This window comes from Paroedura picta, chromosome 8 (genome assembly GCF_049243985.1).
Source record: "Paroedura picta isolate Pp20150507F chromosome 8, Ppicta_v3.0, whole genome shotgun sequence".
Classification (NCBI taxonomy): domain Eukaryota; kingdom Metazoa; phylum Chordata; class Lepidosauria; order Squamata; family Gekkonidae; genus Paroedura; species Paroedura picta.
This window is the reverse complement of record NC_135376.1, coordinates 54,732,770-54,758,446: the sequence shown is the minus strand read 5'-3', so window position 1 is coordinate 54,758,446 and position 25,677 is coordinate 54,732,770. Positions and strand designations below refer to the sequence as shown.

Sequence of the window (25,677 nt, the reverse complement as noted above, 5' to 3'; positions counted from 1 at the left end):
AGCTTTTGTACAGTGTCTTGAAAAGTGTTCCAGAATGTCAATTTCTGCAATATTTACAGCAAGGAGGGAGGATGGCTGCCCTGCCCTCCCAGCCAAAATGGGTACCAGGGCCTCATAATGCATAAACCTGTGGTGACCTGCATTGTGCAGGGGGCTGGACTAGATGACCCTGGAGGGTCCTTCCAACTCTATGATGCTATGACCACAAATGCCAGAGCCTTTGAAACAAACTAACGTAATATTATTTTTATTACGATTTGGATTGTAGTCCTTGAATTTTCTTAGCATGGTGTTAGTGTCTGCAGAACATCTTCTCTTACTGTTTCAGTGCCGCATAAATTGTACCTGCGATAAACAAACAGTAATGTTAGTTTAAATATTTTCTGGTTACTCTGATATTGCAGTTCTGTTTTTAAAGAAGAAGGCTAACTTGCATCATACAGTGTGAGCAAAATTAATTAAAAAGGCAGCTCATTTTCTTTAAGTTTCTTATTGCTCTGTTAATTTATTGTTTTTTCATCTGCATAGCTTTGTTGATTTTGCTTTCATTTGTTAAATGCCTTCAGTGCTAGAAGGATGCTGTTTGTTTAAAAAGCATTTTAAAGAACACACACACATGTGTATGTGTATGTGTATGTGTATGTGTATGTGTATGTGTATGTGTATGTGTATGTGTATGTGTATGTGTATGTGTATGTGTATGTGTATGTGTATGTGTATGTGTATGTGTATGTGTATGTGTATGTGTATGTGTATGTGTATGTGTATGTGTATGTGTATGTGTATGTGTATGTGTATGTGTATGTGTATGTGTATGTGTATGTGTATGTGTATGTGTATGTGTATGTGTATTTATCCTATCCCTTCTTCAAGGAGCTCAAGGAGGCATGTGGTTCTCTATTTTATCATGCAGAATAGGTTAGACTGAGAGGGAGTGACTGGACCAAGATCAGGGAATAAGATTTCTTCACACTGAATGTGGGATTTGAACTGGATCTCCCTGGAACTAATCCAACACATCAGTTTGGCTCTTTAAGGAATGTTCAATCTATTTAAAGGTAGTTTCATTGAAGTATAACAGACATCATTACCACATTTGTGCTCTGTGTCACATTTTTAAAATCTGGAGTTCTGTTTCCTATTCAGAATGTTCCCATATGCAAGGAAAAGATGTTTCCTTATAACTCTTCAATGAAAAGAGAACTTGTGTTTTATGCCCTGCTTTTCACTACCTGAAGGAGTCCCAGAGTAGCTAACAGACCTTTTCCCCTTCCTCTTCCAACATCAGACACTTTTTGAGGTAGTGGGGCTGAGAGAGCTCTAGCAGAACTGTGACTAACCAAGGTTACCAAACAAGCTGCACGTGGAGAATCAAATCTGGTTCTCCAGATTAGAGTCTGCTGTTCTTAACTACTCTACCATGCTAAGTCACAAACTTAAAAAAAAAGTTGGAGACAAGTAGAGACAATTTTGTTTTAACATTATTATGCAGCAGTGTTGATTGCTAAATAAAGCTGCCTTGTGGCATGGGGAAAGCCAGTGGTTGTAGGGATTGTCACAGTAGGATAACTGCTGGATAGATGCTTTTATTTCCAAAGAAAATGCCTCTATAAATTGGCAGTGGCAATGAAACCTACACGGAGAATAGTTTTCCTGTAAAGTCAGCCTATGTCTTAGACTGTTCTTGTTTGGAAGAATTCCTTGGAACCCTTAATATGCTGCCTTGTGTTCCATGGCAGAAGAAAAGTAAGTGGGATAAATAAAATAACTGTTCCTTAAACTGTAATTTTGCCCACTCAAACAAATCTTCACAACAGTCCTTGAAACCAGATTTTGCCTTATAAAGGAACATATTAATTATTTTAAGATGTTAAAGCATGAAGATAGCATCCTGTGGGTCAGTATGTTAGAGCCTTTGTAAACTATGCAGAACAGAGATTATTTAATATGTAACTAGGGTTGTGTTTTAAAAACAAACAAAATCAAAACAAAGCCCAGGAACTGTATACGTACACTTTCCCAGATTCTCCATCTTGTACTGCAACCTTTGCTGCTCCCAGTCTGGGTAGAGTTGGATTTATGATATTGTTATTCCAAAGAAACTTAACCTTTGTAACTGCTTCAACATTAATTTCTACATCAGTGAAGTTTGTATAAGTTTCACCAGGGTTGAGCTTCCCCCTTGAAGAAAAGAAGAAAAAATAAAGGAACAATGGTTTTTTTAAATACATCTGCATCCTCATTTTCTCTGTCTTGCACCAGCTTCAAAAAGGCTGGGCTTACTGTTGCAACACTGCATTCCTAATTGTTAAAAACCTGAAAATGATGTCACACCTCTCTAGGAATTTACCCATAGATGTGATGTTACTTGCCATGTTATGCCATCACTCATGGCTCCCCCACCTGGTCTCTGCTATATAATGAAGTCCACTGAATAATGAGGGAATACTATCCCTTGTGACGAGTATAATGAATGGGGTACCTTGGGGAAGACCTAGGTCTAAATGCATGACAAGAGTGCAAAGAACAATTGTGCAATGTACAAGGTGAATGTGTCAATTTACCTTCTACTGCATGTCAGGATACTTTTTTAAAAAGCATTGCTTATAAGAACCAGCCTTAATTAAGTCTAGATAAAAATAATTATCACACAAATGGTTTAAAACATCCCTGTTATTAAATCTGCTTTTCAGCATTGCGATATATTGCTGGCTGGACTAAACAAATAGCAGGCTGGAAGTGGCATGTTTTTGTAGCTGTAATGCAACAAGCCTTTTAACTGAGGCAATCACAGCAAACAAATATTAGAAACTTAAAATTAACAACAGTTTGAAAAATGAGAGATTTTTGTGTAGATGGTATTTGTAATAAACTTGATAGCTTAAGTTCTGGGTTTTGGGAAGATGGTTGAATTTTGGTGCAGAACTTAACTGTTGTGTAGATTCTGGTTCATTTAAAAAGACTTTTTGCTGATGATTAAGAGCAGTGAGTAGTTTTGTTCTCAGAGACTGGACCCTGAGAGATAGTTTTGTCCTCCTTAATCCCCCCTCCCTCCACAGCTGAAACTCAAATTAACAGTTTGGCTTCAATTGACTGGAGTTGCTGGGTAAAGTATTGTCTGCTAGAAAAGATGGCATTCAAAGCCCGTAGATTATTCATTTTTTTATTTCACCCTGCTTGTGCCATGCTACACCTGTCAAGTGCGGAGACATCCTATTTTGTACGTTGGGATGACTGAAGGATGCTATCCTGAGATGCTTGAAGACAGTAAATTCTAAATCTTAGGCAGATTTTTAAAAGAAAGCTGTAAGGTTTATTTGCTTTACATTTGTTGCCTATATTTGAACGACTTATGCTGTGTAGTACTCTTTAACCTAGTAAATTTGATTTATGTTTCAGCTGAGTGTCAGGACATCATAGGTTGTTAGGTACCTATATTTACACAATATGCTTAATAATCCTAGCTGTAGATTTTTCTTAAAAAAAAACACCACTGTGAAAGCCAAAAAGCATCTCAGTAGACTGGGCAGTAGAAACTGAATGGAAGTACAAAATGATGGATTCAGGAACTAAAACTCCTAACTACGTATGTGTAAAATTGTATACGACCGCTCAGGAAAGGGTTCTTAATGAAGCCATTGAAGAGAACGTCATCTGTGCGGTGGCAGGAAGAACAACAGTCTTGTTTAATTTTGTTTTTCTAATAATTAACACAGAAGTATCATAACGTTATTATATTAATGACTGCTCAATGATTCAGTAATAATGGCTACTGAGGAATGTCCCAGCATTAAGCCTGAAGAAAACTGAAAACTGAAATTATTAAAGACTTCCAGTTCTTCCATCATCAACCAAAAGGGAAGTTGCAACCAAAAAAAATCAAAGGATACTGAATGTGGGAAGGGCAACCATGAAGGAACTGGAAAAGATCATGAAATGTAAGGAAGTGTCATCGGAGACTAACATCAAGATAATTCATACTATGGTATTCCCCATTACAGTGCATGGGCGTAAAAATTGGACAGTGAAGAATGCTATCAAGGTGGATTCATTTGAAACGTGATTTTGGAGGAGAATTTTACAGATAGCATGGACCACTGAAAAACAAATAAGTGGATGGTACATCAAATCCAGGCTAGAAGGTAGAATGACCAAACTGAAGCTATCATACTTTGGTTACATTATGAGAAGACAAGACAGTAATGGCAGAAAAATTGAAGGCAGCAGGCAAAGAGGAAGAGCCAGCACTGAGATGGATCGAGTCCTTCTAAGCATTCACTTTACAAGACCTGAGCAAGGCTATTAACAATAGGACGTTTTGGAGGTCATGATTTATAGGATCATCGTAAGTCAGAAGTGACTTTATACATATACACACTATACATAAATCTGCTGAACAATAATTAGAATACACGCCTGGTCATCGTGCATTCAAAAAGTCTATCCATCAAGGAGTAGCTGGAAAAGACAGGCTCCCAGGGTAGGGGGAGCATTTGTGCCTGGTTGGAGGGTGGGGAGCAAGGATAATTTGGGCAGTTGGGCCCAGCCTTAGCCTTTGCCTTCAGCCTGTCAGCTCTCAAGCAGCTTCCTGCAGCCTGCCCCAGAGGTCAGCTCATCACAGAGTGGTTTGGGCACACAGACCTGTGGGCTGTCTCTGGCATGCAGCTCAGCTTGAAAGGAGCAGGCTGAAGAGGTGCTTGGCATTCAGCAACTCTCTCTCAGCAGAGAAAAGGTGTCATATGTATCCATCACTAAAACAGAGAAGAAAGGGGCAGTCATCATGGAGGTCAAAAACAGGAAACCCAGTATTAAGTATCTTTAACACTGTATAATTTTCCTCCGACTGAACTTACTTGAAAATCTGATATTGCCTTGTGTTCCCTCCAGTTCCGTATAGGGCAATATTTATGTATCCTCTGATACTGCTCTTCCCAGACAGTGTGACAGATATTTTGTACCTCCAACCTACATCAACACACATACAATAAGTTGGTTTTAATCAGTATTGAGAAGTTTTTGTTTTTACTTGTACTGTACTGTTTGTGTTTATTTCAAGCACTGCTTTTCTGTGAAGATATTTAGGACAGAGGATGGTTTACATAACCAGATACATTAAAATAATGCAAAAGCAATATTAAAAACATATGACATTCTGTTTCATATAAAATCTAAATCAGCTCTGAGTAAAGGTCTAATTCTGTGGCCCTCATCTCACTACAGCTATGCGCAAGGCAGTGTTGTGAGTAGCAGTGCAAAAGAGGGGTTGGGACATGCATTGGTTCAGCCCCATTGCAGTGCAAATTTCCAGCCATGAAGAAGAAGAGTTGGTTCTTATATGCCGCTTTTCCCTACCCGAAGGAGGCTCAAAGCAGCTTATAGTCACCTTCCTTTTCCTCTCCCCACAACAGACACGCTGTGAGGTGGGTGAGGCTTAGAGAGCCCTGATATCACTGCCCGGTCAGAACAATTTTATCAGTGCCGTGGTGAGCCCAAGATCACCCAGCTGGTTGCATGTGGGGGAGCGCAGAATCGAACCCAGCATACCAGATTAGAAGTCCGCACTCCTAACCACTACACCAAACTGGCTCTCTCCATGTTGCAATGCAGTTACATTGTGGGTATTACTTAGGATCTGGCTCGTGTCTGGATCCAGGCAGTCCATTAAAATGTAGACGTGCATGGATATTGAAAGCCTGCACGGTATAGTGATTAATGTTAGAGTAGGAAATGGGAGACCTGGATTGAAATATCTACCCAATTGTGGAAGCTTTGCTGAGTGGACCATGGGCCAGTCATAGACTGTCAACTTGACCTACTTCACTGGATAACTGGGATGATAAAATAGAGAAGAGGAGAATGTTGTAGCCTGCTTTGTGTTTCCATTGAGGAGAAAAGTAGGGCATAAATGGATTAAATATAAATAGATATGCAACTATTCCCAATTAATCTTTGTAGAATTCTGCTCTGTGGAATTTCCCCCCTGGCTGAATCAGCTTATTTGTGTATGCAGAATTAGAACTCACTGAAGTACCCTATTGGAAGGATGTTTCCTGGCACGGGGTCAATCTTGCTCCATATGCAAGGTGGAAATCAGCGATGTATTGTTTCACACAGTTCTTGGAGCTGTTAGTATGCATGAGAAGTCATCCTTCAGTGTTTGTTTATTACAACAGAGCAATTAAAAGATGTTATTGAACTTACGGGCAAAAATCTTGGCTTCTCCAGTATTCAGATAGAGCTTCTGAAATCCAGTATTGATTTTGTTTTTAAATTCATCAGCATAGTGACCCATTTTAGGGCATCCGCCTTGAGGACATGGGAAACAGGTTCCCTAATTTAAAAAGAAAGGAAGAATTCATACCTTTTGGTTATGCAGCCATTTCTCTTACATTTATTGTAACAATACAAAGTCCTAACTAACAATCTTGTACAGTCACACTTGTTTTGCCTGGCCTTGCCTTTGGGTAGGATACTTTACTTTGACCCAAGACCACATTGTTGGTCCATGTCACATTTCAAGATATTTGGTTTTCTCTAAGGTTGCCTTGAATACTCTTACTGTTTTCAGGTCCTATTATTCCCCAAACTCTTAGGAAAAGGTAGCTTTTTTATTTTAAAAAATTACATTTCACTGCTGCTTTATATGAAGTAATGTTTGCCATGCCTTTCTGTAAATGGTGCTTTCATTTTCTGTAATGGCCTGTGCAATCTGAATGTTTTGGGATCCCACAAACTGCAAGAATAAATGCCAGTTTTCAACTGCCCTGTAGAGTATATGATTAATTACTGTAATAGATCTGCAAAATACAGCTAAGGGATAGAGGGAATTCTCTACAAACCCCAAAGCAAGTTCCAGATTTGCAAAAAAAATCTGAAATCTAAATAATTGTATTGGTGGGTTAAAGCTCCCCATGTCAACAGAAACAATGCTGCCTGTAGATTTTATTTATAAAGCCTGCCAATCTACAGTGGCCACAGGTATGGTTGTGGTTGCTCATCAGCCACAATAATGTTTAATCTTCTAACCCTTTATTTTTCTTTTTATTTACCATATTTATACCCCATCTTTCTTTCCAATGAGGATGCAAAGTGACTTCTTTTCTCCTCTGTTTTACCCTTACATCAACCCTGTGAGGTAGGTTTGGCTGAGAGATGGGACTGGCGCAAGGCTACCCAACAAGCTTCCATGGCAAAGTGGGGATTTGAACTTGGACTTCCCAGATCCTAGTTTGATACTTTAGCCACTCAGTACACCATAATGTAAACCAATTTCTGTAATGGAGTCAAAAGCAGGCATAAAAAAAATTTCATGTTAGTTCCCTGTTGTGTCCCTTGATGCAAGAAGGCTCTCTGGAGGTCCTGTCAGTGGTGGTCCCTGCACAGATCAACTAGACATTTCCTGGGGAGAGGCTGCCAGGGGAAGGAAAGGAGTGAAAACAGAAGAAAGGTGTACAGATAAAAGTACGTTAGTTGGTAGGTGGGAAGTAAAGAAGAAAGCAGGAACATTGGTGAGGGTATGGGAGCTGGTAGGGGAAGAGAAAGAAGTGTGAGGGAAAGGGAATACAGGGGGAAATAAGATGGCTCCCAAAGGTCCCTCCAGGACCCTCTGCTTAAATGCTATAATAGTTATATAGCTCTTAATATTCGTTCAAAAGTTTGTGCAAGCCATTTCAGAGTCTCTAGTTCAGGCAGTTCTAGCGTGAGTTGTAAAACGATTCTTTTCTGAATGGGAAGCACCTTTGACAAGTAAAAGACCTTTGATCCAGGCTACACTGTTACAGGAACATATTGGCTTGGAATTCTGCAGTGTCCTGTGTGTGTCTCAAGCGACAGGAACCTGAGATAATATTTTAATGTGATACACAAATAACATACTGTTTCAAATAAGTTGAATCCTGCACAGGGGTAGCCTAGAAATCCATCTGGATATGTAATACTGTCAGAATAATACTTGTAGCTCCGCAAGTGATTACAGGCCACAAAATCACGAGTTCCTGTGAAAAAGAAGGTACTGTTATGTACTGCAAATTATTTTTGACTACTTCATAGCAAATGGTTTGACAGAGGCTATGGGTACACCCTGTAGATCAGTGGTCTGTAACCTTCCAGTTGCTGCGGACCGCTGCTCCGGAGTGGCGGGAGAGGGCGGCCCGGGGCCCTGCGCACTCACGGCAGCCTCAGCGCAAACACGCATGCGTGGACTGCCGCGCACATGCCTTTGTGCTGGCGGCGGCCGCAGCTCCCTCGCCCGGCCCCTCCGGGCTGCCAGCAAATCGGCAAGCTTCTCTCCCCCCCTCCCGAAACAAGAAGCTTGCGGGCCGCGAGCTAATCGGCTGCTTTGGTGGCTGATTTGCTCATAGCCCGGCGAGCTTCTTGCTTCGGGAGGGGGGCGGGAAGAGGGAGCTGTGGCCCGGCACCAAGGCCTTCGTGGCCCGGCACCGGGCCGCAGCCCGCAGGTTGGGGACCACTGCTGTAGATTACTCCCCATTCCAAGATTGCATGGTAGAATCATAGAGTTGGAAGGGGCCATACAGGCCATCTAGTCCAACCCCCTGCTCTACGCAGGATTAGCCCTAAGCATCCTAAAGCCATGTTGACAGTTATTCTGACAGTTCTTTCATCTTCATTTTGCAGGTTGTGCTAATGTTTAAACTAAATTCCCCTTGTGATTTTGTATGAGTGCTGTAGAGGTAAAAGTTGGGTCACATGTTCAGGAAATGTCGAGTTACAGGAGAAGTTGCTTTAAATCAGTACCAAAGGGAGTTTGATGACTGATCTGCATCTCATATATTGTGAAGTCAGTTGTTCTAACATATGGCTATCACCACTCTATCACTGAGGGTAGTAGGATGAACAAAACTTTTCTAAGGGTGTAACTCTAATCTTGGTAGATATGTTTTGAAGTGCAGCAGACAATGTAATATCAAACCATCCAACAGAGGGAGCAAAAGACATGCAGAAAAGACCCCCCCCCCAAAAAAAAGGACACTCAAGCAATGATAATGGGAAGAAGAGGAGTTAGTTCTTATATGCCGCTTTTCTCTACCCGAATGAGGCTCAAAGCGGCTTACATTCACCTTTCCTCTCCCCACAACAGATACCCTGTGAGGTGGGTGAGGCTGAGAGAGCCCTGATATTTCTGCTTGGTCAGAGCAGTTTTCTCAGTGCTGTGGCGAGGCCAAGGTCACTCAGCTAGCTGCATGTGGAAGAGTGCAGATTCAAACCCAGCTCGCCAGATTAGAAGTCCGTACTCCTAACCACTACACCAAGCTGGATCTCTGAGAATGTGGAAGAGCCTGTTATCTCCATTTTTCAGGTGTTCCCTTGCTTCATTTTAATCTCTCTCAAACTGGTTTGGTTTGACATTTATTGTAATAATGCAGCACACATTTCTGGTAAGAATGCAGGGATTTTTGGCGTATAAAATGATAGTTGCTGTATACCACCAAAATACTTCACAGATATAAAGGTAAAGGTAAAGGTATCCCCTGTGGAAGCACCGAGTCATGTCTGACCCTTGGGGTGACGCCCTCCAGCGTTTTCATGGCAGACTCAATACGGGGTGGTTTGCCAGTGCCTTCCCCAGTCATTACCGTTTATCCCACAGCAGCAAGGTGGGTACTCATTTTACCGACCTCGGAAGGATGGAAGGCTGAGTCAACCTTGAGCCGGCTGCTGGGATCGAACTCCCAGCCTCATGGGCAAAGCTTTCAGACGGATGCCTTACCACTCTGCGCCACAAGAGGCTCTTTTCACAGATATAGCAACTACCATTTAAAAAATTGCCAACAAATGTCCTCTAGTATAATTAGTGGTAGTAAATGGCAGGCAGAAGGGAATGACCAGAGGAAGTGTGTAGGGAACCCCCAGATGGACAAATGATTGCCTTTATGAATGTCTCTGCATTTGCAATGCATTGAATTCAGAACAGAGAATCACTACCATGTGGATGCAGCCTTTGACATTCAGTGTCTGAAACTAGCACTGGATAATACTTCATCATAGCAAAAGGTACACTGGAACTCATAAGACAGTATTATTTAGCAATACCCAGATATCAAGGTCATTTCCTCTTTGTTTCCCCCCACCCCAATAACAGATTTCAGTGATGGCCTTTTCTGCTGCCTCACTGTCCCGGAACAGTTTAAATAGTATTTACTTTGACTATTAATAAGCAGATTTTCTAGATGAGACAGGCAGTTATTTCCTGCTTTTTTTTGTTCTGTATGCTGGTTAAGGAACACTTAATATGCAGTGGAACAACTATAATTAACTGTGTCTTTTAAATGTGTGCCATCATGACATTATCATACGTTGATTCTTCCCCCCCCCCCATATTTTTCAGTGTGGATCTATTAGACTTTTTTCTTAGATTCCTGAAAATACAGATCCTAATACTGGCATATCTCAATAGCATTAAAATATTTGGATCTGGGATTTCTTGGAAAATCCAAGTTCTTCTGGGTCCAGTTGTCTCAGACCATAAAACACCAAAGGGGGGTGGGGAGCAGTGAAGCTGCTAAAAACAGCTCAGCTGAGGCTCTTTTGAGGAGTTCTTTGAAACTGGACTTCCCAAAGCAGCTGATCATGTGGGACCAGCCCAAGCAGCTGATCATGTGAGGAAAGCTCCATGTATGTCTAAGCTGGTTTAGGCTTGGAATCAAGTCCTTTGGGTTTCAGTGTATCTCTGGGAAGTGTTATTCCCTTTTCTGATGTTATAGCTCTGTTTCTATCAATGCCTATTAAAGTTCTTTACTCTTACAGAAATCTTTTTTACACTTACCTTCCCAGATTCCATCAATGTCCACTATTTGTGAAATAATATTCTTCTTGCATCCTGGCATGTATTCTCCTCCATTTGGGTAAAAATCAAGATGTCCCACAGCTTGACTCATTCCAAAGCCTGGAATGTTCATAATAGATAAACATGTTAAATTTTGAAGACTTATAAATATTATTGCTTGTTTTGTGTGATGTGAAGAAATGCTCCCTCCACTTCTTGGCTATTTCAAAAGATGCAGCTTTTCCCTCTGTGCTAAGGAGAGAAGGGAGGGGCAGCTAATCACTTGTTCATCTCCTTTCAAATGCTAAATGGCCTAGGTGGGAAGCAAGCACTTGGGGGGGAGGTGGACTTCCCAAAATTCCCTAGGAGGAAGAACTTCTTGTGGGAGGGTGCAGAAAACTATACTTGCAACTGACCATAGGAAAGGGACCATCAAAGCAGGAGCTTGTTCTGACTTAGGAGAAGAGGTGAGCAGTTGTCTTAGATCATGTGGCTGCCAGGTGAGCATACCATGCTATGAGATCTTGGAACTCCTTAAAGGCATCTACCCTTTATAAACATCAGATAAGGTATGTTTTAGCAAAAGGACAGAAGGATTGCACTTCATCCCATTTCTTTTGATTCTTGTTTAACTCTGTGCTGTGCTAAAACTTGTTTTCTTAATAAATCCTTTATAAATTTGAAGCTCGCCATGGCTGTCTGACCACATTGAACTCCGAAATGCTAGCTCAGATCAAAGGGAAGACCCAGGGTCGGAAGAAGCATGGTAAGCAGCTTCTTCCCTGGAGAGGTATAACCTGCATTAAATTGTCCCCAATGTGCTCATGTACTGGGGCTGTGGGAGGCACAGAGATGGGGCCTCAGGAATGAAAAGTGTGGCTACGAGTCCTGTTCCTCCCACCTAGCAGCCCTGTACTATAACCATGTTGTGGCAGTGTATTACCCAGTGAGACCCTTCTGCTCCCTTCCTGGGTTGGCAGCCAGCCAGAAAAAATGGTGGGCAAGGGGGAGTAGGGTTTGCAAAGCAAAAGCGGGCCTGTTCCATCACTTATTATTTATTCCTTCAATTTCTTACCCGCCACTCCCTAATGGCTCGTGGTGGGTTACAGAGTTGCATTATGGCCAACTTACCCAGATTTGGGATGGTTGGAGCTGAATCAGTATGAATAACATCAACAAAATCAGCATCTTCTTTATCCAGCCTGACTATGGTTGGTGTGCCTTGAAAATACGGTTGAGCAGGATCTAAGCCTATAAAAGTATACATGTGGATTTTTAAAGAAGCAGTTGTAGATTTATAGACTAACAATGCTGAACCACAGTTAAATAAGATAAGGCGGTGCTCTTTAAAATGCAGACAGAACCATCCATTTCTGATTACTTTGCCTTTAAGCACATATGATGTCCATGGTTTGAGAGATATCAGTGATGTTGTATAGTCTTTATGTTCAACAGATTCCATCTAGCTAAACTGAATTTTATTTATTTCATTTATCTTAACATTTTCCTAGTTCCTTTAATTTGCCCCCTCAAATTACTATTCCATTATTACCTTTTGAAAAAGCATCTCTGCCCTTAATTTTGATATGAATTCTTAATAAGCATTTGTGTTCAGTACTGCCCCATGTTCAGTGCTGCAGAGAAAGAAAACTGACTAAAACTTTGAAACTTCATAACTCTGAATGTACAACATATTTTTACCAAACCATGATTATTTATGCACTGGAGGTTTCATGCTGGGCTGCAGGCTGGAGTTTTTGTTGTGGCAAGTTGCCCCACCTTTTCCTGCACCCACATGAGGGAGCATTTGGCCCTGTGCGCCTCATCCACCCCCAATTTGTGCTCCTGCATGGGAGCTGGGACAGTGAAGTTCCCAGTGTGTAAATGGTCCAGGTCATGCAGGATACTTGGAACACTTCTGAAATCTTGGAAGAATGGAAGTTGGAAAAAGAAAAATTGAGGCAAGCTTTGGGGACCCAAAAACAAGTTACACTTTTATGAACCTTCAAGATCAAGGCATTTTTGTAACACTTGGCCATTTTCCATCCCTTAAAAAAAAAGTCTGATCACAGCACTTTGTTCTTCAAGTAGATTATTTGCACTAAATGTCAAACTGGACAAATGGTCTTGATTCCATGATAGATGGTAGAATGCTAGAAAAACTGTACAGTTGCCTGTGCAGCTTGTGACAGGATTACACAATCACATGTGATTTAATGCCCCTGAAATGTCTGTAGTCTGCCACTCTCCAGAACTCATCAGAATGTTGCTGTGCCACTACCACCCCACTCATTGCTAGGTGATCTTTTGGGGCTGCTGCCTCCTTGGCCCCCAGGCCACATCGCTAGTGCTCCCCCCCCACACACACACACCAGCACATGCTATATTGCCCGCACTTCTTTTTTTATTGCTGTACAGTCTGGAAAAAATATACAAGTTCTTTGCAAAAAGTTATTTGTAAAAGCCTCCTTGGGTCCTCACGGGAGAGGGAGCACTAAGCAGGGTTGTTCCTGTTTGGCACTGGGGTGGGAGATCACCAAGGAAGTCCAGGGTCACTACTACCCAAAGGCAAGCCACCTTGGAATGTCTCTCGCTAGGAAAACACAGCTGCAACAGGAAGAGTCAGACTGCTGCCCCCCTACCACCCCAAAATTCCTCCCTGGATCCTTCCACTGCCCTCAGGGCAGGCATACATTGGGAACCCCTACTCCAAGTAATCAATGCAGGTTTAAAGATACCCAGTTATATATCACTGGAAAATGTTTCTTTAAAAATATTTACATTTGCCTCTACTTTACTGATGCTAGCAAATATTTGTTATTGATATAAATGCTGCTAGTTATTTATATCAGGTGCAAGTGACTTTAATCTAGTTACTCAGGAACAAATGGGCTGCTGATTCCCAATAGTTCAGTTTTATTATGGCCTAGTATGTGAAACACAAACCTACATTGCCCAAATTATTTAACTTTACCAAAGTAAGTCTTTCTTTGGGTTATATTTTAATGACAGCCTCAGGAAGCTGTAGAGTTTCTGTTACTATGTCTATGTGGCTCCCCCTTCCAGCCCTTACAATATCTGTAAAGCTGGTATTAAATTAAATATTTCAGGCTTTTGGTTCAAGGGGTGTTAGGCCGAAGTCCTTGCAAGAAATTTTCTAATGGAAAACTGATGATCTAATAACCTTTGGAATTAATTAAGGTACATTAAATTGTTTGTGTGGTAAATGAGTCTAAAAAAGTAATTAGTACAATGTGAAGCCTCACTAAAAGTTTAATATTAATGTACTTGACATTTTAAAAAGGCCCAGTTTATCTATATTTAGCTTGAAGGTTCAGAAAACTGAGTGGAAAATATGAAGGCTGTGACTCTCAATCATTTGTTGAGGAGAAATCTTCAACTGATATAAAAAGATTTTCAGTAGGTCCAGGAGGAGAGAAATGAAGATGCTTTCTGATGAGCTTTAAACTTGCCTTATGGCAGCTCTAGCTGCAGAGTGAGGTAGGTGCTCAGGGACTTAGTTAAGCTGCCCAAAGTGCTTTCCTCCCATGCTGCCCCACAGGATGTAAGTCAGGTACAGAAGAAGTACATATTGGTATAGGTCATACAAGCTACACCCATCATGGCTACCCACTGGTTTAGTGTCTCAAGTGGCTGCTTGGGTTACTTGGAAGGCAAACCAGTCCTAGAGCTGCTCATCGTAGGCTATGGCCATTAAAAAGCCAAATATCACATTTCTTACTTAATTGACACATAGCAATTGTGCTATGCATGAATGGCATGATAGGTAATCTCTGCCTGTGCTAACATTCATCAGCCATCACTACGAAGTCAGTACTAATTTTTTTGTTCTTGCCCGAATCTTAAATTATCTGAGTCTAACTCTGTCACAATTTCAAGATAAGAGACTGTGGTACTGTTCAACTCTCAAATGCCATTTTACAAGAAACAGTTGTGTGTAGAACACATGTATAGAGAAGGTGTGTATCCACATTTGTGAGACGATTACCTTTTTAATTTCGCTTCACTCAGCACCTATAGTTGCATCCCTACAAAGTGCCAAGTGAGATTCAAGTTCAACAATACTTGGTTTTATATACTATTTTTGCACATTGCTTTGCCTACCAGTTATTCTTCCAATTCCTGGTATTCTGTTTCCCATCTCAGCAGCTGCATGTGCCCCAAGGCTGTGGCCAATGAAATGTACCATGGAAGGAGAGTAGTTGTACTTTTCCTAATGGTAAGATCAGTTGTAAAGAAAACAGAACATATACATTGGCAGGTGTTTGGCCAAGGAATATTAGATTTTGGCTCCCATTAAATGTTCTGAACAACACAAAGGCAGTTCATATCAGAACAGGTCTTAGGTGAATCCTAGTTGAGTTTAGCATGGATGGAAGTAATTTTGTGAATGTTTTACTATTTGCCTAGCTTTGCACTTGACCCATGTTTATTTTACCTTTGCAATTTATTCTGAGCTTGCTACATGGTGAAGCTATTGCTTCATCTCTTTGCCACATGTTCAGTTTGACATAGAATACTTGCCGTACAGATTAATTTGTTGACTTAGAAGAACTTGAGTCTATCTAGACCAGCATGGTGCCCCACATTGGTTTGATATTTGATCTTATTCAGTTTGGGACAAAGTGGTTCAAATTAAATCAAATGGTATTAAAATAAAGATACCATATAATCCAGAAAACATATTATTGAATTATTTTCCAGAAATACAATTAGAGCAACTCTCTATTATACTTCATATGCTAACATTAACAAGACTTAATTTTGCCAGATACTGGAAAGAAAAGAGATTTCCAGACTTAGTTACTTGGTGTAATAACATCAATGAGACTTTCTTATTAATCAAATTAACATATTCAGAACAATTAAGATATGGGAAAGTTAGATCAAATGTGGAACCAGGTACTTTCCAGAATGAGGGTTATAATTGAGAAGATAGATCTTGCTGAAGTTCTAGAATGGTTTGATGTAGAGGGAAGGAGGTCATAAATAATGTGTGGATTGTTGAGAGGTCATCATCATGGAGGGTTGAATGTTGTTGTTATTGCTGAAATAGTCTCCTTTTTAAAATGCTTATTGAATGTACATTGTGATGGAATGGGGATTTGGTGTATGCTTTAAAAAGGGCTTTTTTTTGGAGGGGGTATTTTTCCTGGACTTTGGGTGTTGGTTATTTATCTCCTTCTGAGATGAATGCATGAATTTTGGTATGCATGTTTAAATTTTAAATGTTTTCATTTTTAAAAAATCTCAGTTTGTTTTGTTTCAGTCTGCATCACCTTATATTTAGCACATGTTGAACTTCCTATGCCATGTTGTTGCCAACTCACTCAATTTATAGAGATCTTCCTGTAACTCTTTACAATCCAACTTGTTTTTTTACTACGTTCATTTGCAAATGTGGCTACTATATGGCTCATCGCCAGTTCCAAATTATTTATGAACAACTGAAATAGCATTAGTTCCAATATTGATCCTTGTGGCATCCCATTGCTCACTTTCCTCCATTGCAAGAGCATTGAGAACCCAACTTGGTGCTTGTTTATGAACAAAGCCATTGAGCGGGGCATTGAATAATGGTTGGAATGTAATTTGGGAGAACAGGGTTCAGATATCAGCCATGGAGAGAGTTGGTGAATCGGTATCTTTCCATTTGAGTTATCAGAGTATAAAGTTTGAATTATTTAGGCTTTGATTTGAATGCCCTGATCCACTGTTGTATTTTAGAAACCAGCTGGGTGTCTGCCAATGTGTTGACTGAAGGATAAGCCTAAATTATATGATCATCAGATACTAAATCACATGATCATTAAATGTTCTAAAAGCTGTATAGACAGCAAATGCTTGGTAGTGCGGCACTGTATCAACCTAAGGACAAACTAAATGTTTCTTGGGAAATTTTTTGTGAAGCAGGTTTTAGCAAGTTACTTACAATTATTGGAAGGCTTTTTGATCAGGACACAGTAAGATCCATAACTATGAATCAGTGTATTGAAGCATTCTTACCTTAAGGATATTTATAAAGTAAGCCACTTCGGCTCCCACCACACGGACATTGTTTGCTGCTTGGGTGTATGCACACCTGGATCCTTTACTCCAATCTATGCAGATGCAGTTGACATCTTCGACTTCAAACATCCTCTGATGCAAACAACATAAAATCGACTTCAGGGAAAGGTTCCTGGCCCCACTTATCCCAGACCTTTTCCTAGTTTGCCCAGTTTTCCACCATTGTGCCTTGATAGCAGCCAAACTGGCTGATGGCTATCTGGTGGTATAATCATCATATTTTATGATTAAATTGGTTATATTAATCCCTCCTTTTGAATGTTTTTGTGCACTGAAATGCTGAATGGGGCTAAAAGTTGTATCAGAGAATGCAAACTCTTATAGATCTTGGTATGTCTTCTTAGTGAACACTGGCTTCTACAGTTCTCTTTGAACCTGCCAGAGGTGAATGTAAAACAGGGAATAAAAGATGCTGCTTTGTACATGTGCCCAACTTTTTCTGAATATCTCTGTTTGACTCTTCCCAGTATTAATGCTTTCTAGGTTGTCTTTGTTCCTCAGGTAGAAACCCAGGCAAGTATATTCAAATGGGACATTATATTGGCTAATGATGTGTTTCCTTTCCTTGTGGGGAAATCCTTGATATGCAGAGGAACCCCTAAAAATTAAAAAGAAGCCTTATCGGCCTTTCCTTGGTACTCTCTACCCAAACAAGTTTGTTTCTGCAAAGCCATCTATGTTGCACTGATTGGGAAGGAATCGACAATGAATACTTTATGGCTCACTCAGTATACACAAGTGTGGCAGTAGGCACTAGTTGACAAATATAAGTGCCTGTCTTTTCAGAGGTGATCAGATCATATTTTTAAAATTAGTCAATGTTTGGTTGTTGCCTATCTGGCATTGTTGTAGGGCAACATGATCTTTAAGAAGAATTGGTTCTTATATGTCACTTTTCTCTACCCAAAGCAGCTTACAGTCGCCTTCCCATTCCTCTCCCCACAACAGACACCCTGTGAGGTGGGTGAGGCTGAGAGAGCCCTGATATCACTGCTCGGTCAGAACAGCTTTATTAGTTCTAGGTGAGCCCAAGGTCATCCAGCTGGCTGCAAGTGGGGCATCCTGGCCACAGCACAGTTCTATTATTCTTGGCAAACTTCATAACTAAAAGGCAGCTAATGGGGGTTATTGATCACCACATCTTCTTGGTAACAAAGTCTAGAAATTTAAGAACTGTACCTTGCACATGTCTGACAACCAGTTTTCCTCACCCTGGTCTATAAATCCATGAGTAATAAAGCGTGTTATCTTGCTGCCATTAAAGTTTGAGTAATCAATAGTTTCTGGTTCAATTGCAGTTATTTCCTGTGAAAAGACAAAAAAAGAATATAAGCTTTGGGCACTTTCCCTTCATCCTCCTAAAAATTAATCAAAACAGCCTTATGACTCTAAAATACTGAGCCTAAATCACAAATACCTCTTCAAGTCTATGCCTAATGCTGTCAGGGTTTAAAAATTGTGGTTTGGAAACTGGTGGTTGGGTTTACTGCTGAAGGTGAATTTTGTACATGTGCACACCAATAGTTTTCTTGGGATTATTAGAATCACCTTGATATTTCCCCCATTTATTCAGCATGTGGGAGAACCTTTCAAGGTTTAAGCTGTATAGAAGACCTTACCTGAAAGTTATTGGGGTTGTTTTTGGTATAGAGGAGAAAGCGAGTGTTGATCTTCTCTGGAGTCCAGGGTAATTTTCTAATGGGTCGTTCAATAGTTCCAGACCATGGTATGTCATCTGTAAAGCAACCTAATCGTTCAAAGCAGACTTCGCCTCCTATTTATGTGGACCAGATAATTGAAGGGTGAAAAAATAAGAATTATTTCCTAGCATAACAACTCTGCTCTGATTTCAACTAGCAGCATTATTCCCCAGGTGTATCAGAATGTCTAAAAAAAAAATGCTAGTATTTGTGACCAGAAGAGCCTTTTGGATCCACCCTTTTCCCGTAAAATCACCACCATGCCATAATAGTTTATGCCATAAGCCTCTGCTACTACTGCCCCATGCCTCCTTCAGATTGACTTTCAGCACTGATCCCTGCCAAGAAAGCATAAATCATATAGTACATCTAAACCAGGGGTAGTCAAACTGCAGATGTCTGAGTTTGTCAACTAAGTTTGAATAATGGCTTTTAAGTTTGAATAATGAAAACTAAGGAAAATGTTCAGTTTCTCAGATTTATTGGCATGTAACTTGGTGCAGAATTGTGGGATGGATCTTCATGGGAAACGAAACTCCCACGGGGAGAACACTCATGCTTTTTTCTTTCTTTCTGGGCATCAGAAGGATGCATTCAGGGCCTCAGTGGGGGAAAAGCAGCTGCTGGGATGTTGGAAGTAGAGATTTTGGGAAAATCCTGTATGCTGTTTTTCTTTTTCAAAATAAGAGAGAGGGAAGAGAAATGGCTACAGGATTCTGTAAAACACATTTGTTTGTGAGATGTAGTCATGTTCTCTGAATCCTAAATCAGATTGGCATTAGATATTCCAGAAGTTTGTGGACTGTAATAGCAACCAAAATGATCTGGGAAGTCTGTTCTTCCATCTCATTTCTGCTGAGGGTTGCCAAGGTCCCCATGGACACTCTCGGGATAGGAGGATTAGGATTGACAGATCCAGGTTGGGAAACTCCTGGAGATTTGTTGACGGAGCCTGGGAAAAACAGCGGGGTACAGTACCACAGAGTCCACCTTCCAAAGCATCCATTTTCTCCAGGGGAACTGTGTTCTTGAGTTGAGCTGTCCCAGCTTGAGGCTACCATCCCTACTTCTACCAATGTGGTCTAGGCTAGCCACCATTCCTCACCACAATCTCTCTCCCCTTCCTCCTTCTGCAATATAGGGGTAACAACACATTACAGGACTGTCTTTTGGATTACAATAAATTAATACGTGTGGAGCTCTTTGAAAGTACTGTATAAATGTCATTATTGTAAGTAAGAAAATCTTTCCTTGTGAGGTGATTCTGGGTTGAAGGATGAGATCTACCATTACTCTTACCTGCAACAATATTCCTATGAACACACCGTACGGTGTAATATTGCTCACGTCCCATCCTCTAACATCATACCACTACTCCACAGAATAACAATTCTACAAACCAAAATTAATTTGGTGCCATTATATTATTGTGGTAAAAACAACAGTCTGTTTATTCTCTCACCTTTAGCGGTATCAATCAGTAAAAGCGCAAAGCTCCAAAATGCCAACATCTAAAAGGGATTAAATAAAAAAGAAAATTCGTTGGCTCTCTGAATCTTGTTCATTTGTATTAATGTTATTCTTACCTCATCCTGTCACAGGAGTTGTATCAGATAAAGGAAATGCATCAACAGTGCATTATACCTGATGAAATAAGGCATGACTTACTGTGTGGCTTTGCTTGCCCCTTTGCCAAGTCTCAACAAACCATGTCTGGCCTTTTTATAAACTGACTTATCCTTGAAGCTTTAATGCAAAGTAAAAAGGGCATATAAAGATAGTAGTTGATGTGTGTACTTTAGATTAAGGTTATCGTTATTACGCAAACTTGGAATAGCACATTTTATATATAAAACAGAGTGGGAGTGAACAGATAACACTGAATTATACAGAACTGAGAGGTCATATAGTATGTTTGATTGGGAATGCAGTCCGTTAATGTGTCTCTTTGAGTCCTGTGGGTGTTTTGTTTTAAAAACCAATAATTCAGTAATGAAGCTGGCAGTTAATGGGATCACCTATGGAGAGTAGCCTTTGAAGTACATATGTAAGAAAGATGGAGGAATAATTTATTTTTTTTAAATAACAATTAAATGTTCTATTAGAATCACTGTTCCTGCCTACTTGTGCCACAGAAGCTTCCATAACTTGTGGTATCACAACACACATTAGTCCCTAAAAATAATTGTATTGTGTGTATTTTGAGTTAGGAAATACTGATGATTTCGTACCTGAATGAGTCTTCTCCTGTATGACTCTTCTTCCCTCTGTTTAAGTTCAGCTTTAGTTTAGAGGCTCTTCTTTGTATGCTTCTACTAGCAGAAGCATGATATGGGTGTTTTCTGTTGTGGACCCTAGTTTCCAGATTTTCCTCTTGACAAAGCCTTGTCTGGCATCAAATTTGTTACCCTTTTAGATGTTGAATGTAAGTTAATGTTTTTCTGCGCTATTTTATAATATCTCATCATGATCAGGGACTATCTTGTTTCTTACTAGTGATGGTTTTTATGGAAATGTCTGGGTTGGTTTTTATGGCTGTACTTCTGTAGTAGTTTAGATCAGAGATAGTCAACCTGTGGTCCTCCAGATGTTCATGGACTACAATTCCCATGAGCCCCTGCCAGAAAACACTGGCAGGGGCACATGATAATTGTAGTCCATGAACATCTGGAGGACCACAGGTTGACTACCCCAGGTTTAGATGTCCCTCTGTGTATTGTATTACAATTACTGTTTTTATGGTCTCTGCTGTTGATTATTATACTTTTACCTCCTGATGGTACTGCTGATTTTAGGCTTCACATTTTGATTATGTGTTCTTTTGTTTTACCTCAGTCTGTGTACACTTTATGTTCAAAGTTCTGGGACTAATTATGGCTGTACAGTTAGAATTAATGTTAAAGAATGCCTTATGAAGTAGTTAACAATGATATACTTCTGAATCCGAATTCTAGTTTAGTGTTGTCTTTTGATCCAGAGGGAAATAATTTCCTGAGGCAGGTAAGCTTACAATATGTTTAAATGTTAAGAGTATGCTTGAAACAAGGTGATTTGTGCCCTTGTGATGTTCTTCCTGAGGGGTTTATTTTCTACTTCTGAGGTTTAGCAAGTCATAGGTAACCATTAAAGCAGTATTTCTAAAACTGCATGTGATTGCAGCCTGTGTTATCTCTCAATGTCTAGTTGTGTGAAGGAATAAAGTTACACCATCTGTGCACACAAACATGAAGCTGCCAAATTATATAAGAATGTTTGCATTAAAATGAGCCAGCTGTACTTGGTCTTCATCAAGGACTTTATTCTACTTATCAGTATTATATTATTTGCATAGTATAGTACAAAGTAGGGTGGCCAGACACCACATAGTGGAGGCCAAAGTCTCCTGCTACCAGGACCTGCCCCAAGGTGCCAATCAGCTGGCTAACAGGGGAACTTACCAGGAGAAATAGGAAGGCTCAGGCCACGTCACTGGCATCGCCCAGGAAGTGATGTGCTGGTATTTTGGCAAAAACTAGATGGTAGAAGCTTTTTTTTACCATAGAGTTTTTGCCCTAATATCAGTGTTGCAATGTGATGACATCACTTCTTGTGCACCACTGGAGACATAGCCTGAGCCTTCCTCTTTCTCTTGTTAGGTTCCCCCACCCTTCCCCAATAGTTGCCTGAAGAGACCTGGAAACCCCAGTAGAACCTCAGAGATCTAAGTTGCAAAACAAATCTGTTGGCATTAATTAGCTTAATTAGAAGTGCCTATAACAAATCCATCCCTAGACAAGGACTTTTCCTGCATTATGCAGCAGCAAACTGGGGTTTGCCACCAGGGTTGCACTGTCAAAAGTTACAGGGAGTGTTGCTGGTCCGCAGAATTTCCCTCTTGTTTACTCCATGGACTTACTCCCAGAAAAGTGTTCTTATAATTGCAGCTGTAGTCTCCTAGCTTCAGATGTTACCATGTAAAACATACTCAGAAGTCAAGTAGCATCATAATTTGTGTGTGTAGAGCTAGATTGATGTATTTTATTTCTTTCTATTTATAGTCTACCTTTCTTTCTTGTACTCAAGGCAGAGTGTCAGTAAAATTGATGGACGAGACCTTCAATAAACAATGCAAGGAGATTAGGTTTGTAGAACCAACCAGAAATTTAAAAACAGAGCTGAAGCAAAGTGTAAATATTAACATAACACATTTAATTTAATTATGCATAATTCCATAGCAGGACTGTAGTTTCAACAAGCTATATACAAGAGTACAGACGACAGTCCCTAATGATTTTTCCAAGTAACTTTGTGATTCATTTAATTCAGTGTAACTCTATTACTTCCACAGAAAAGCCTTCTTGAATAATTCAGTTCTGAATAGATTCAAATGAGTAGCCATGTTGGTCTGAAGTAGCACAATAAGAGTCTAGTAGCACCTTTAAGACCAACAAAGATTTATTCAAGGCATGAGCTTTCGAGTGAAAGCACTCTTCGTCAGACTAAGAACTGACCATCATAACACTAGGAATGTATAAGCAAAAGTTAATCCTGTTACATTATTAAACTGAATAGCTTGCCAATAGTCACCTGTGAAGCACCTGAAGCACCTGTGAAGCACATTTCACAGAGAAAGTAAAATCATCACTTGGCTGTTGAATTCTGTTTATCTTGAGATACCCTTAGATGCGTCAAACTATATGATACATTTTTAACAAGCTGAGTTCCTTGGACCCAACTTGCGTTCACCTCAGTCGTGTAACAGCTGCAGGGAGCATCATTTTAAAGTTTGCAGAAGCAGACTTAGCTCAGGACAAATGTGGGGGGGGGGGGGGAAGAGCGGACTCCTACCTTTCCCCCCCATTTTTCCTGAGCCAAAACAGCTTTTGTGAGGAGTTGTCTGCATAATTTAGGAGCTGCAGATGGAGTATTCTGAACTTGTGCAGCTCCAAAGTTATGCAGATGAGTCTCCACAGTGGGGGCTGGCTCTGTGAAAAGGCATGTGGGGAAGGCAGGAGCCTCTTCCCCACACCATTGTCCTGAGTTGAGTTCATTCCTGCAAACTTTAAAAGCAACTCTCCCTGTATCTGCTGTGTAGCTGAGCTGAAAATGTGTCAGGTCTGGGGAACCCAAATCCATCTTGCTAAAAAACGTATTGTGTAGTTTGCCCCTCCAGATAATGAATAAAACCTTCTTGATTAGGAATTCTTCAGTCTAATTCCAGTTCAGTGTGATGTCAGAATTCGGACTTCATTTTCATTCTCTCTCTCCCCCCCCCCCCCACCCATTAGGTTTCTAAAACAGGATTTAACCCTGGATTCTGTCAAGGAAATATGGCAATGGAACTTGTGTTTTTTTCACAGACCCCCATACATGAAGAAAAGTTTTAAAGTAAAGGTTAGTCTTTATTAAATCAACTGTAGTAAAAGGAAAAAAAACTGAACTACACTGTATAAACCTTTCCAGAGTAGTTTCCCATGAACCTCTGAGTAGGTCCCTCCGTGGCCCTGGCTGTTGGACTTGTGCTGTGGGTTTTGTGCTCAGAATTCCGTGCATGGGAACCAGTCCAATACAGATTTGGATTGTGGCTCAGACAGAAAGGAGGGTTAAGCCTTTCTCACATGCCATTTTCCGAATCCCAAAATGGCACCAGGGTGTGCTATATGCCCCTATGGATAAAATATGTTTACTGATGTTTTATAGCACCATTTCAGGACAGAGAAAATGGCATGGGGGAAAAGTTTAAGCCCTTATGGGCTCAAGAACTGTATTCCAAGCATGGAACTTCTAGAATTTGTATGATCTCTGGGACACATGTAATTTCTGCAATTTCTGCCATATATAATTATTGATGCTTCTGAAATTATTCTGCTGTTTAGTTCTTGCCTACTGGGAAACTAATCATAACGTGGAAAGCTGGATGTTTTTTTTTTATTTATCAGAAATGCCTTTAACTTCCAAGAATGCCAGGTACTGCATGTCAGAGCAATGACATATGCTGTGTGTTTACTAGTGCTCTAGTGTAGTGGTCCCCAACCTTTTTATCACTGGGGACCGGTCAATGCTTGACAATTTTACTGAGGCCCGGGGAGTAGGTAGTCTTTTGCCGAGGGCCCCTGCTCCGCTTGCTTTCCCGCCAGCGCCCCTGACTTCCCGCCGCCCACTAGGGGGTGCTGCCAGCAGCAGCTGCAAAGTACCACGCTGAGGGGGAGCCCCAGCCATGACGGCCCCCAGAGAGCACCAAAGGTGAGCCGGCAGCAGAGTAGCAGGGCAGCCCCTGAGGCAGCAGCCAGGGAGGAAGACAAGGAGGAGCCACGGCCTGGTACCGACTGATCCACGGACCAATCCTGGTCTCCAGACCAGGGGTTGAGGACAGCTTTTCCTTATGGATGGTTGACATGCTGGTACAGTATGTTGATGGAATAATGACTTCTTCAGGTAGCTTCCAGTTTTCTGGAGTTCTTTACATTTGATGTGCATTGGAGAACAGATCACCTGTAGAGTATTTATTTTCCTAGGCCAATGCTTAATAACTCTGTTAAGTCTTTATTACTTAGATAGTATCTATATTGTCTTCATTATTGATCAGGGTTGTCAGATGATGGAAGCAAGCAAAATATTAACGTGTTTGGGAGATCTGTATGTAGAATCAACTGATCTTGTCTTTTTCTGTTCTTGAACTTGTAACATTTCAAATAAAAAAATTCATTTCCCCCCTGCAACGTTTAAAAATATGTGGTTCATTTAAAAAACATGAATTACCTATCAAATACTTGAAGTGTTTTCAATTTGCTAAAATCTTAATGTGGAAATGAATTTATGGCTTATTATATAATGAACTTCTTTTGAAGTCTAAAACCATATCTAGACTTTTGTACAGATATTCCAAAATCTAAAATATACTCTTAACAGGTAAAAGAAAGCGAGGAGTCACATTTTACTCCCTGTTGACATTCCTTTATTATCTTATAACCATTTTGTGCATATTGTTCTAATCCTATTAGGTTTTTCTCTGTGGAGTTGAAACTATTGTCTATGGGAACATAAATTATTAGCTCTTTGCCTTAATCAGTCTTAAGTTTGGTTATGTAGAACAATGGTGCTTCAAGACAATTCCATTCCCAGCTG

The 25,677-nt window shown here is 40.4% G+C and overlaps 2 protein-coding genes across 3 annotated transcripts in view; one reads left to right on the top strand and one right to left on the bottom strand.

The window, feature by feature from the left end:
- The window catches only part of GFRA1 (GDNF family receptor alpha 1), a 445,406-nt gene that overhangs the window by 937 nt on the left and 418,792 nt on the right, over positions 1 to 25,677 (top strand). The window lies entirely within an intron of this gene.
- LOC143842640 (inactive pancreatic lipase-related protein 1-like) lies at positions 259 to 20,084 on the bottom strand. Its single transcript, XM_077347852.1, has 12 exons — positions 20,036 to 20,084; positions 18,493 to 18,647; positions 18,053 to 18,178; positions 16,811 to 16,945; positions 14,909 to 15,017; positions 11,915 to 12,034; positions 10,784 to 10,903; positions 7,876 to 7,994; positions 6,202 to 6,331; positions 4,854 to 4,965; positions 2,014 to 2,181; positions 259 to 345 (listed from the first exon to the last, which is right to left on the bottom strand). Exons 1-12 carry the CDS (start codon positions 20,082 to 20,084, stop codon positions 282 to 284), a joined length of 1,407 nt encoding a protein of 468 aa, XP_077203967.1. The 3' UTR covers positions 259 to 281.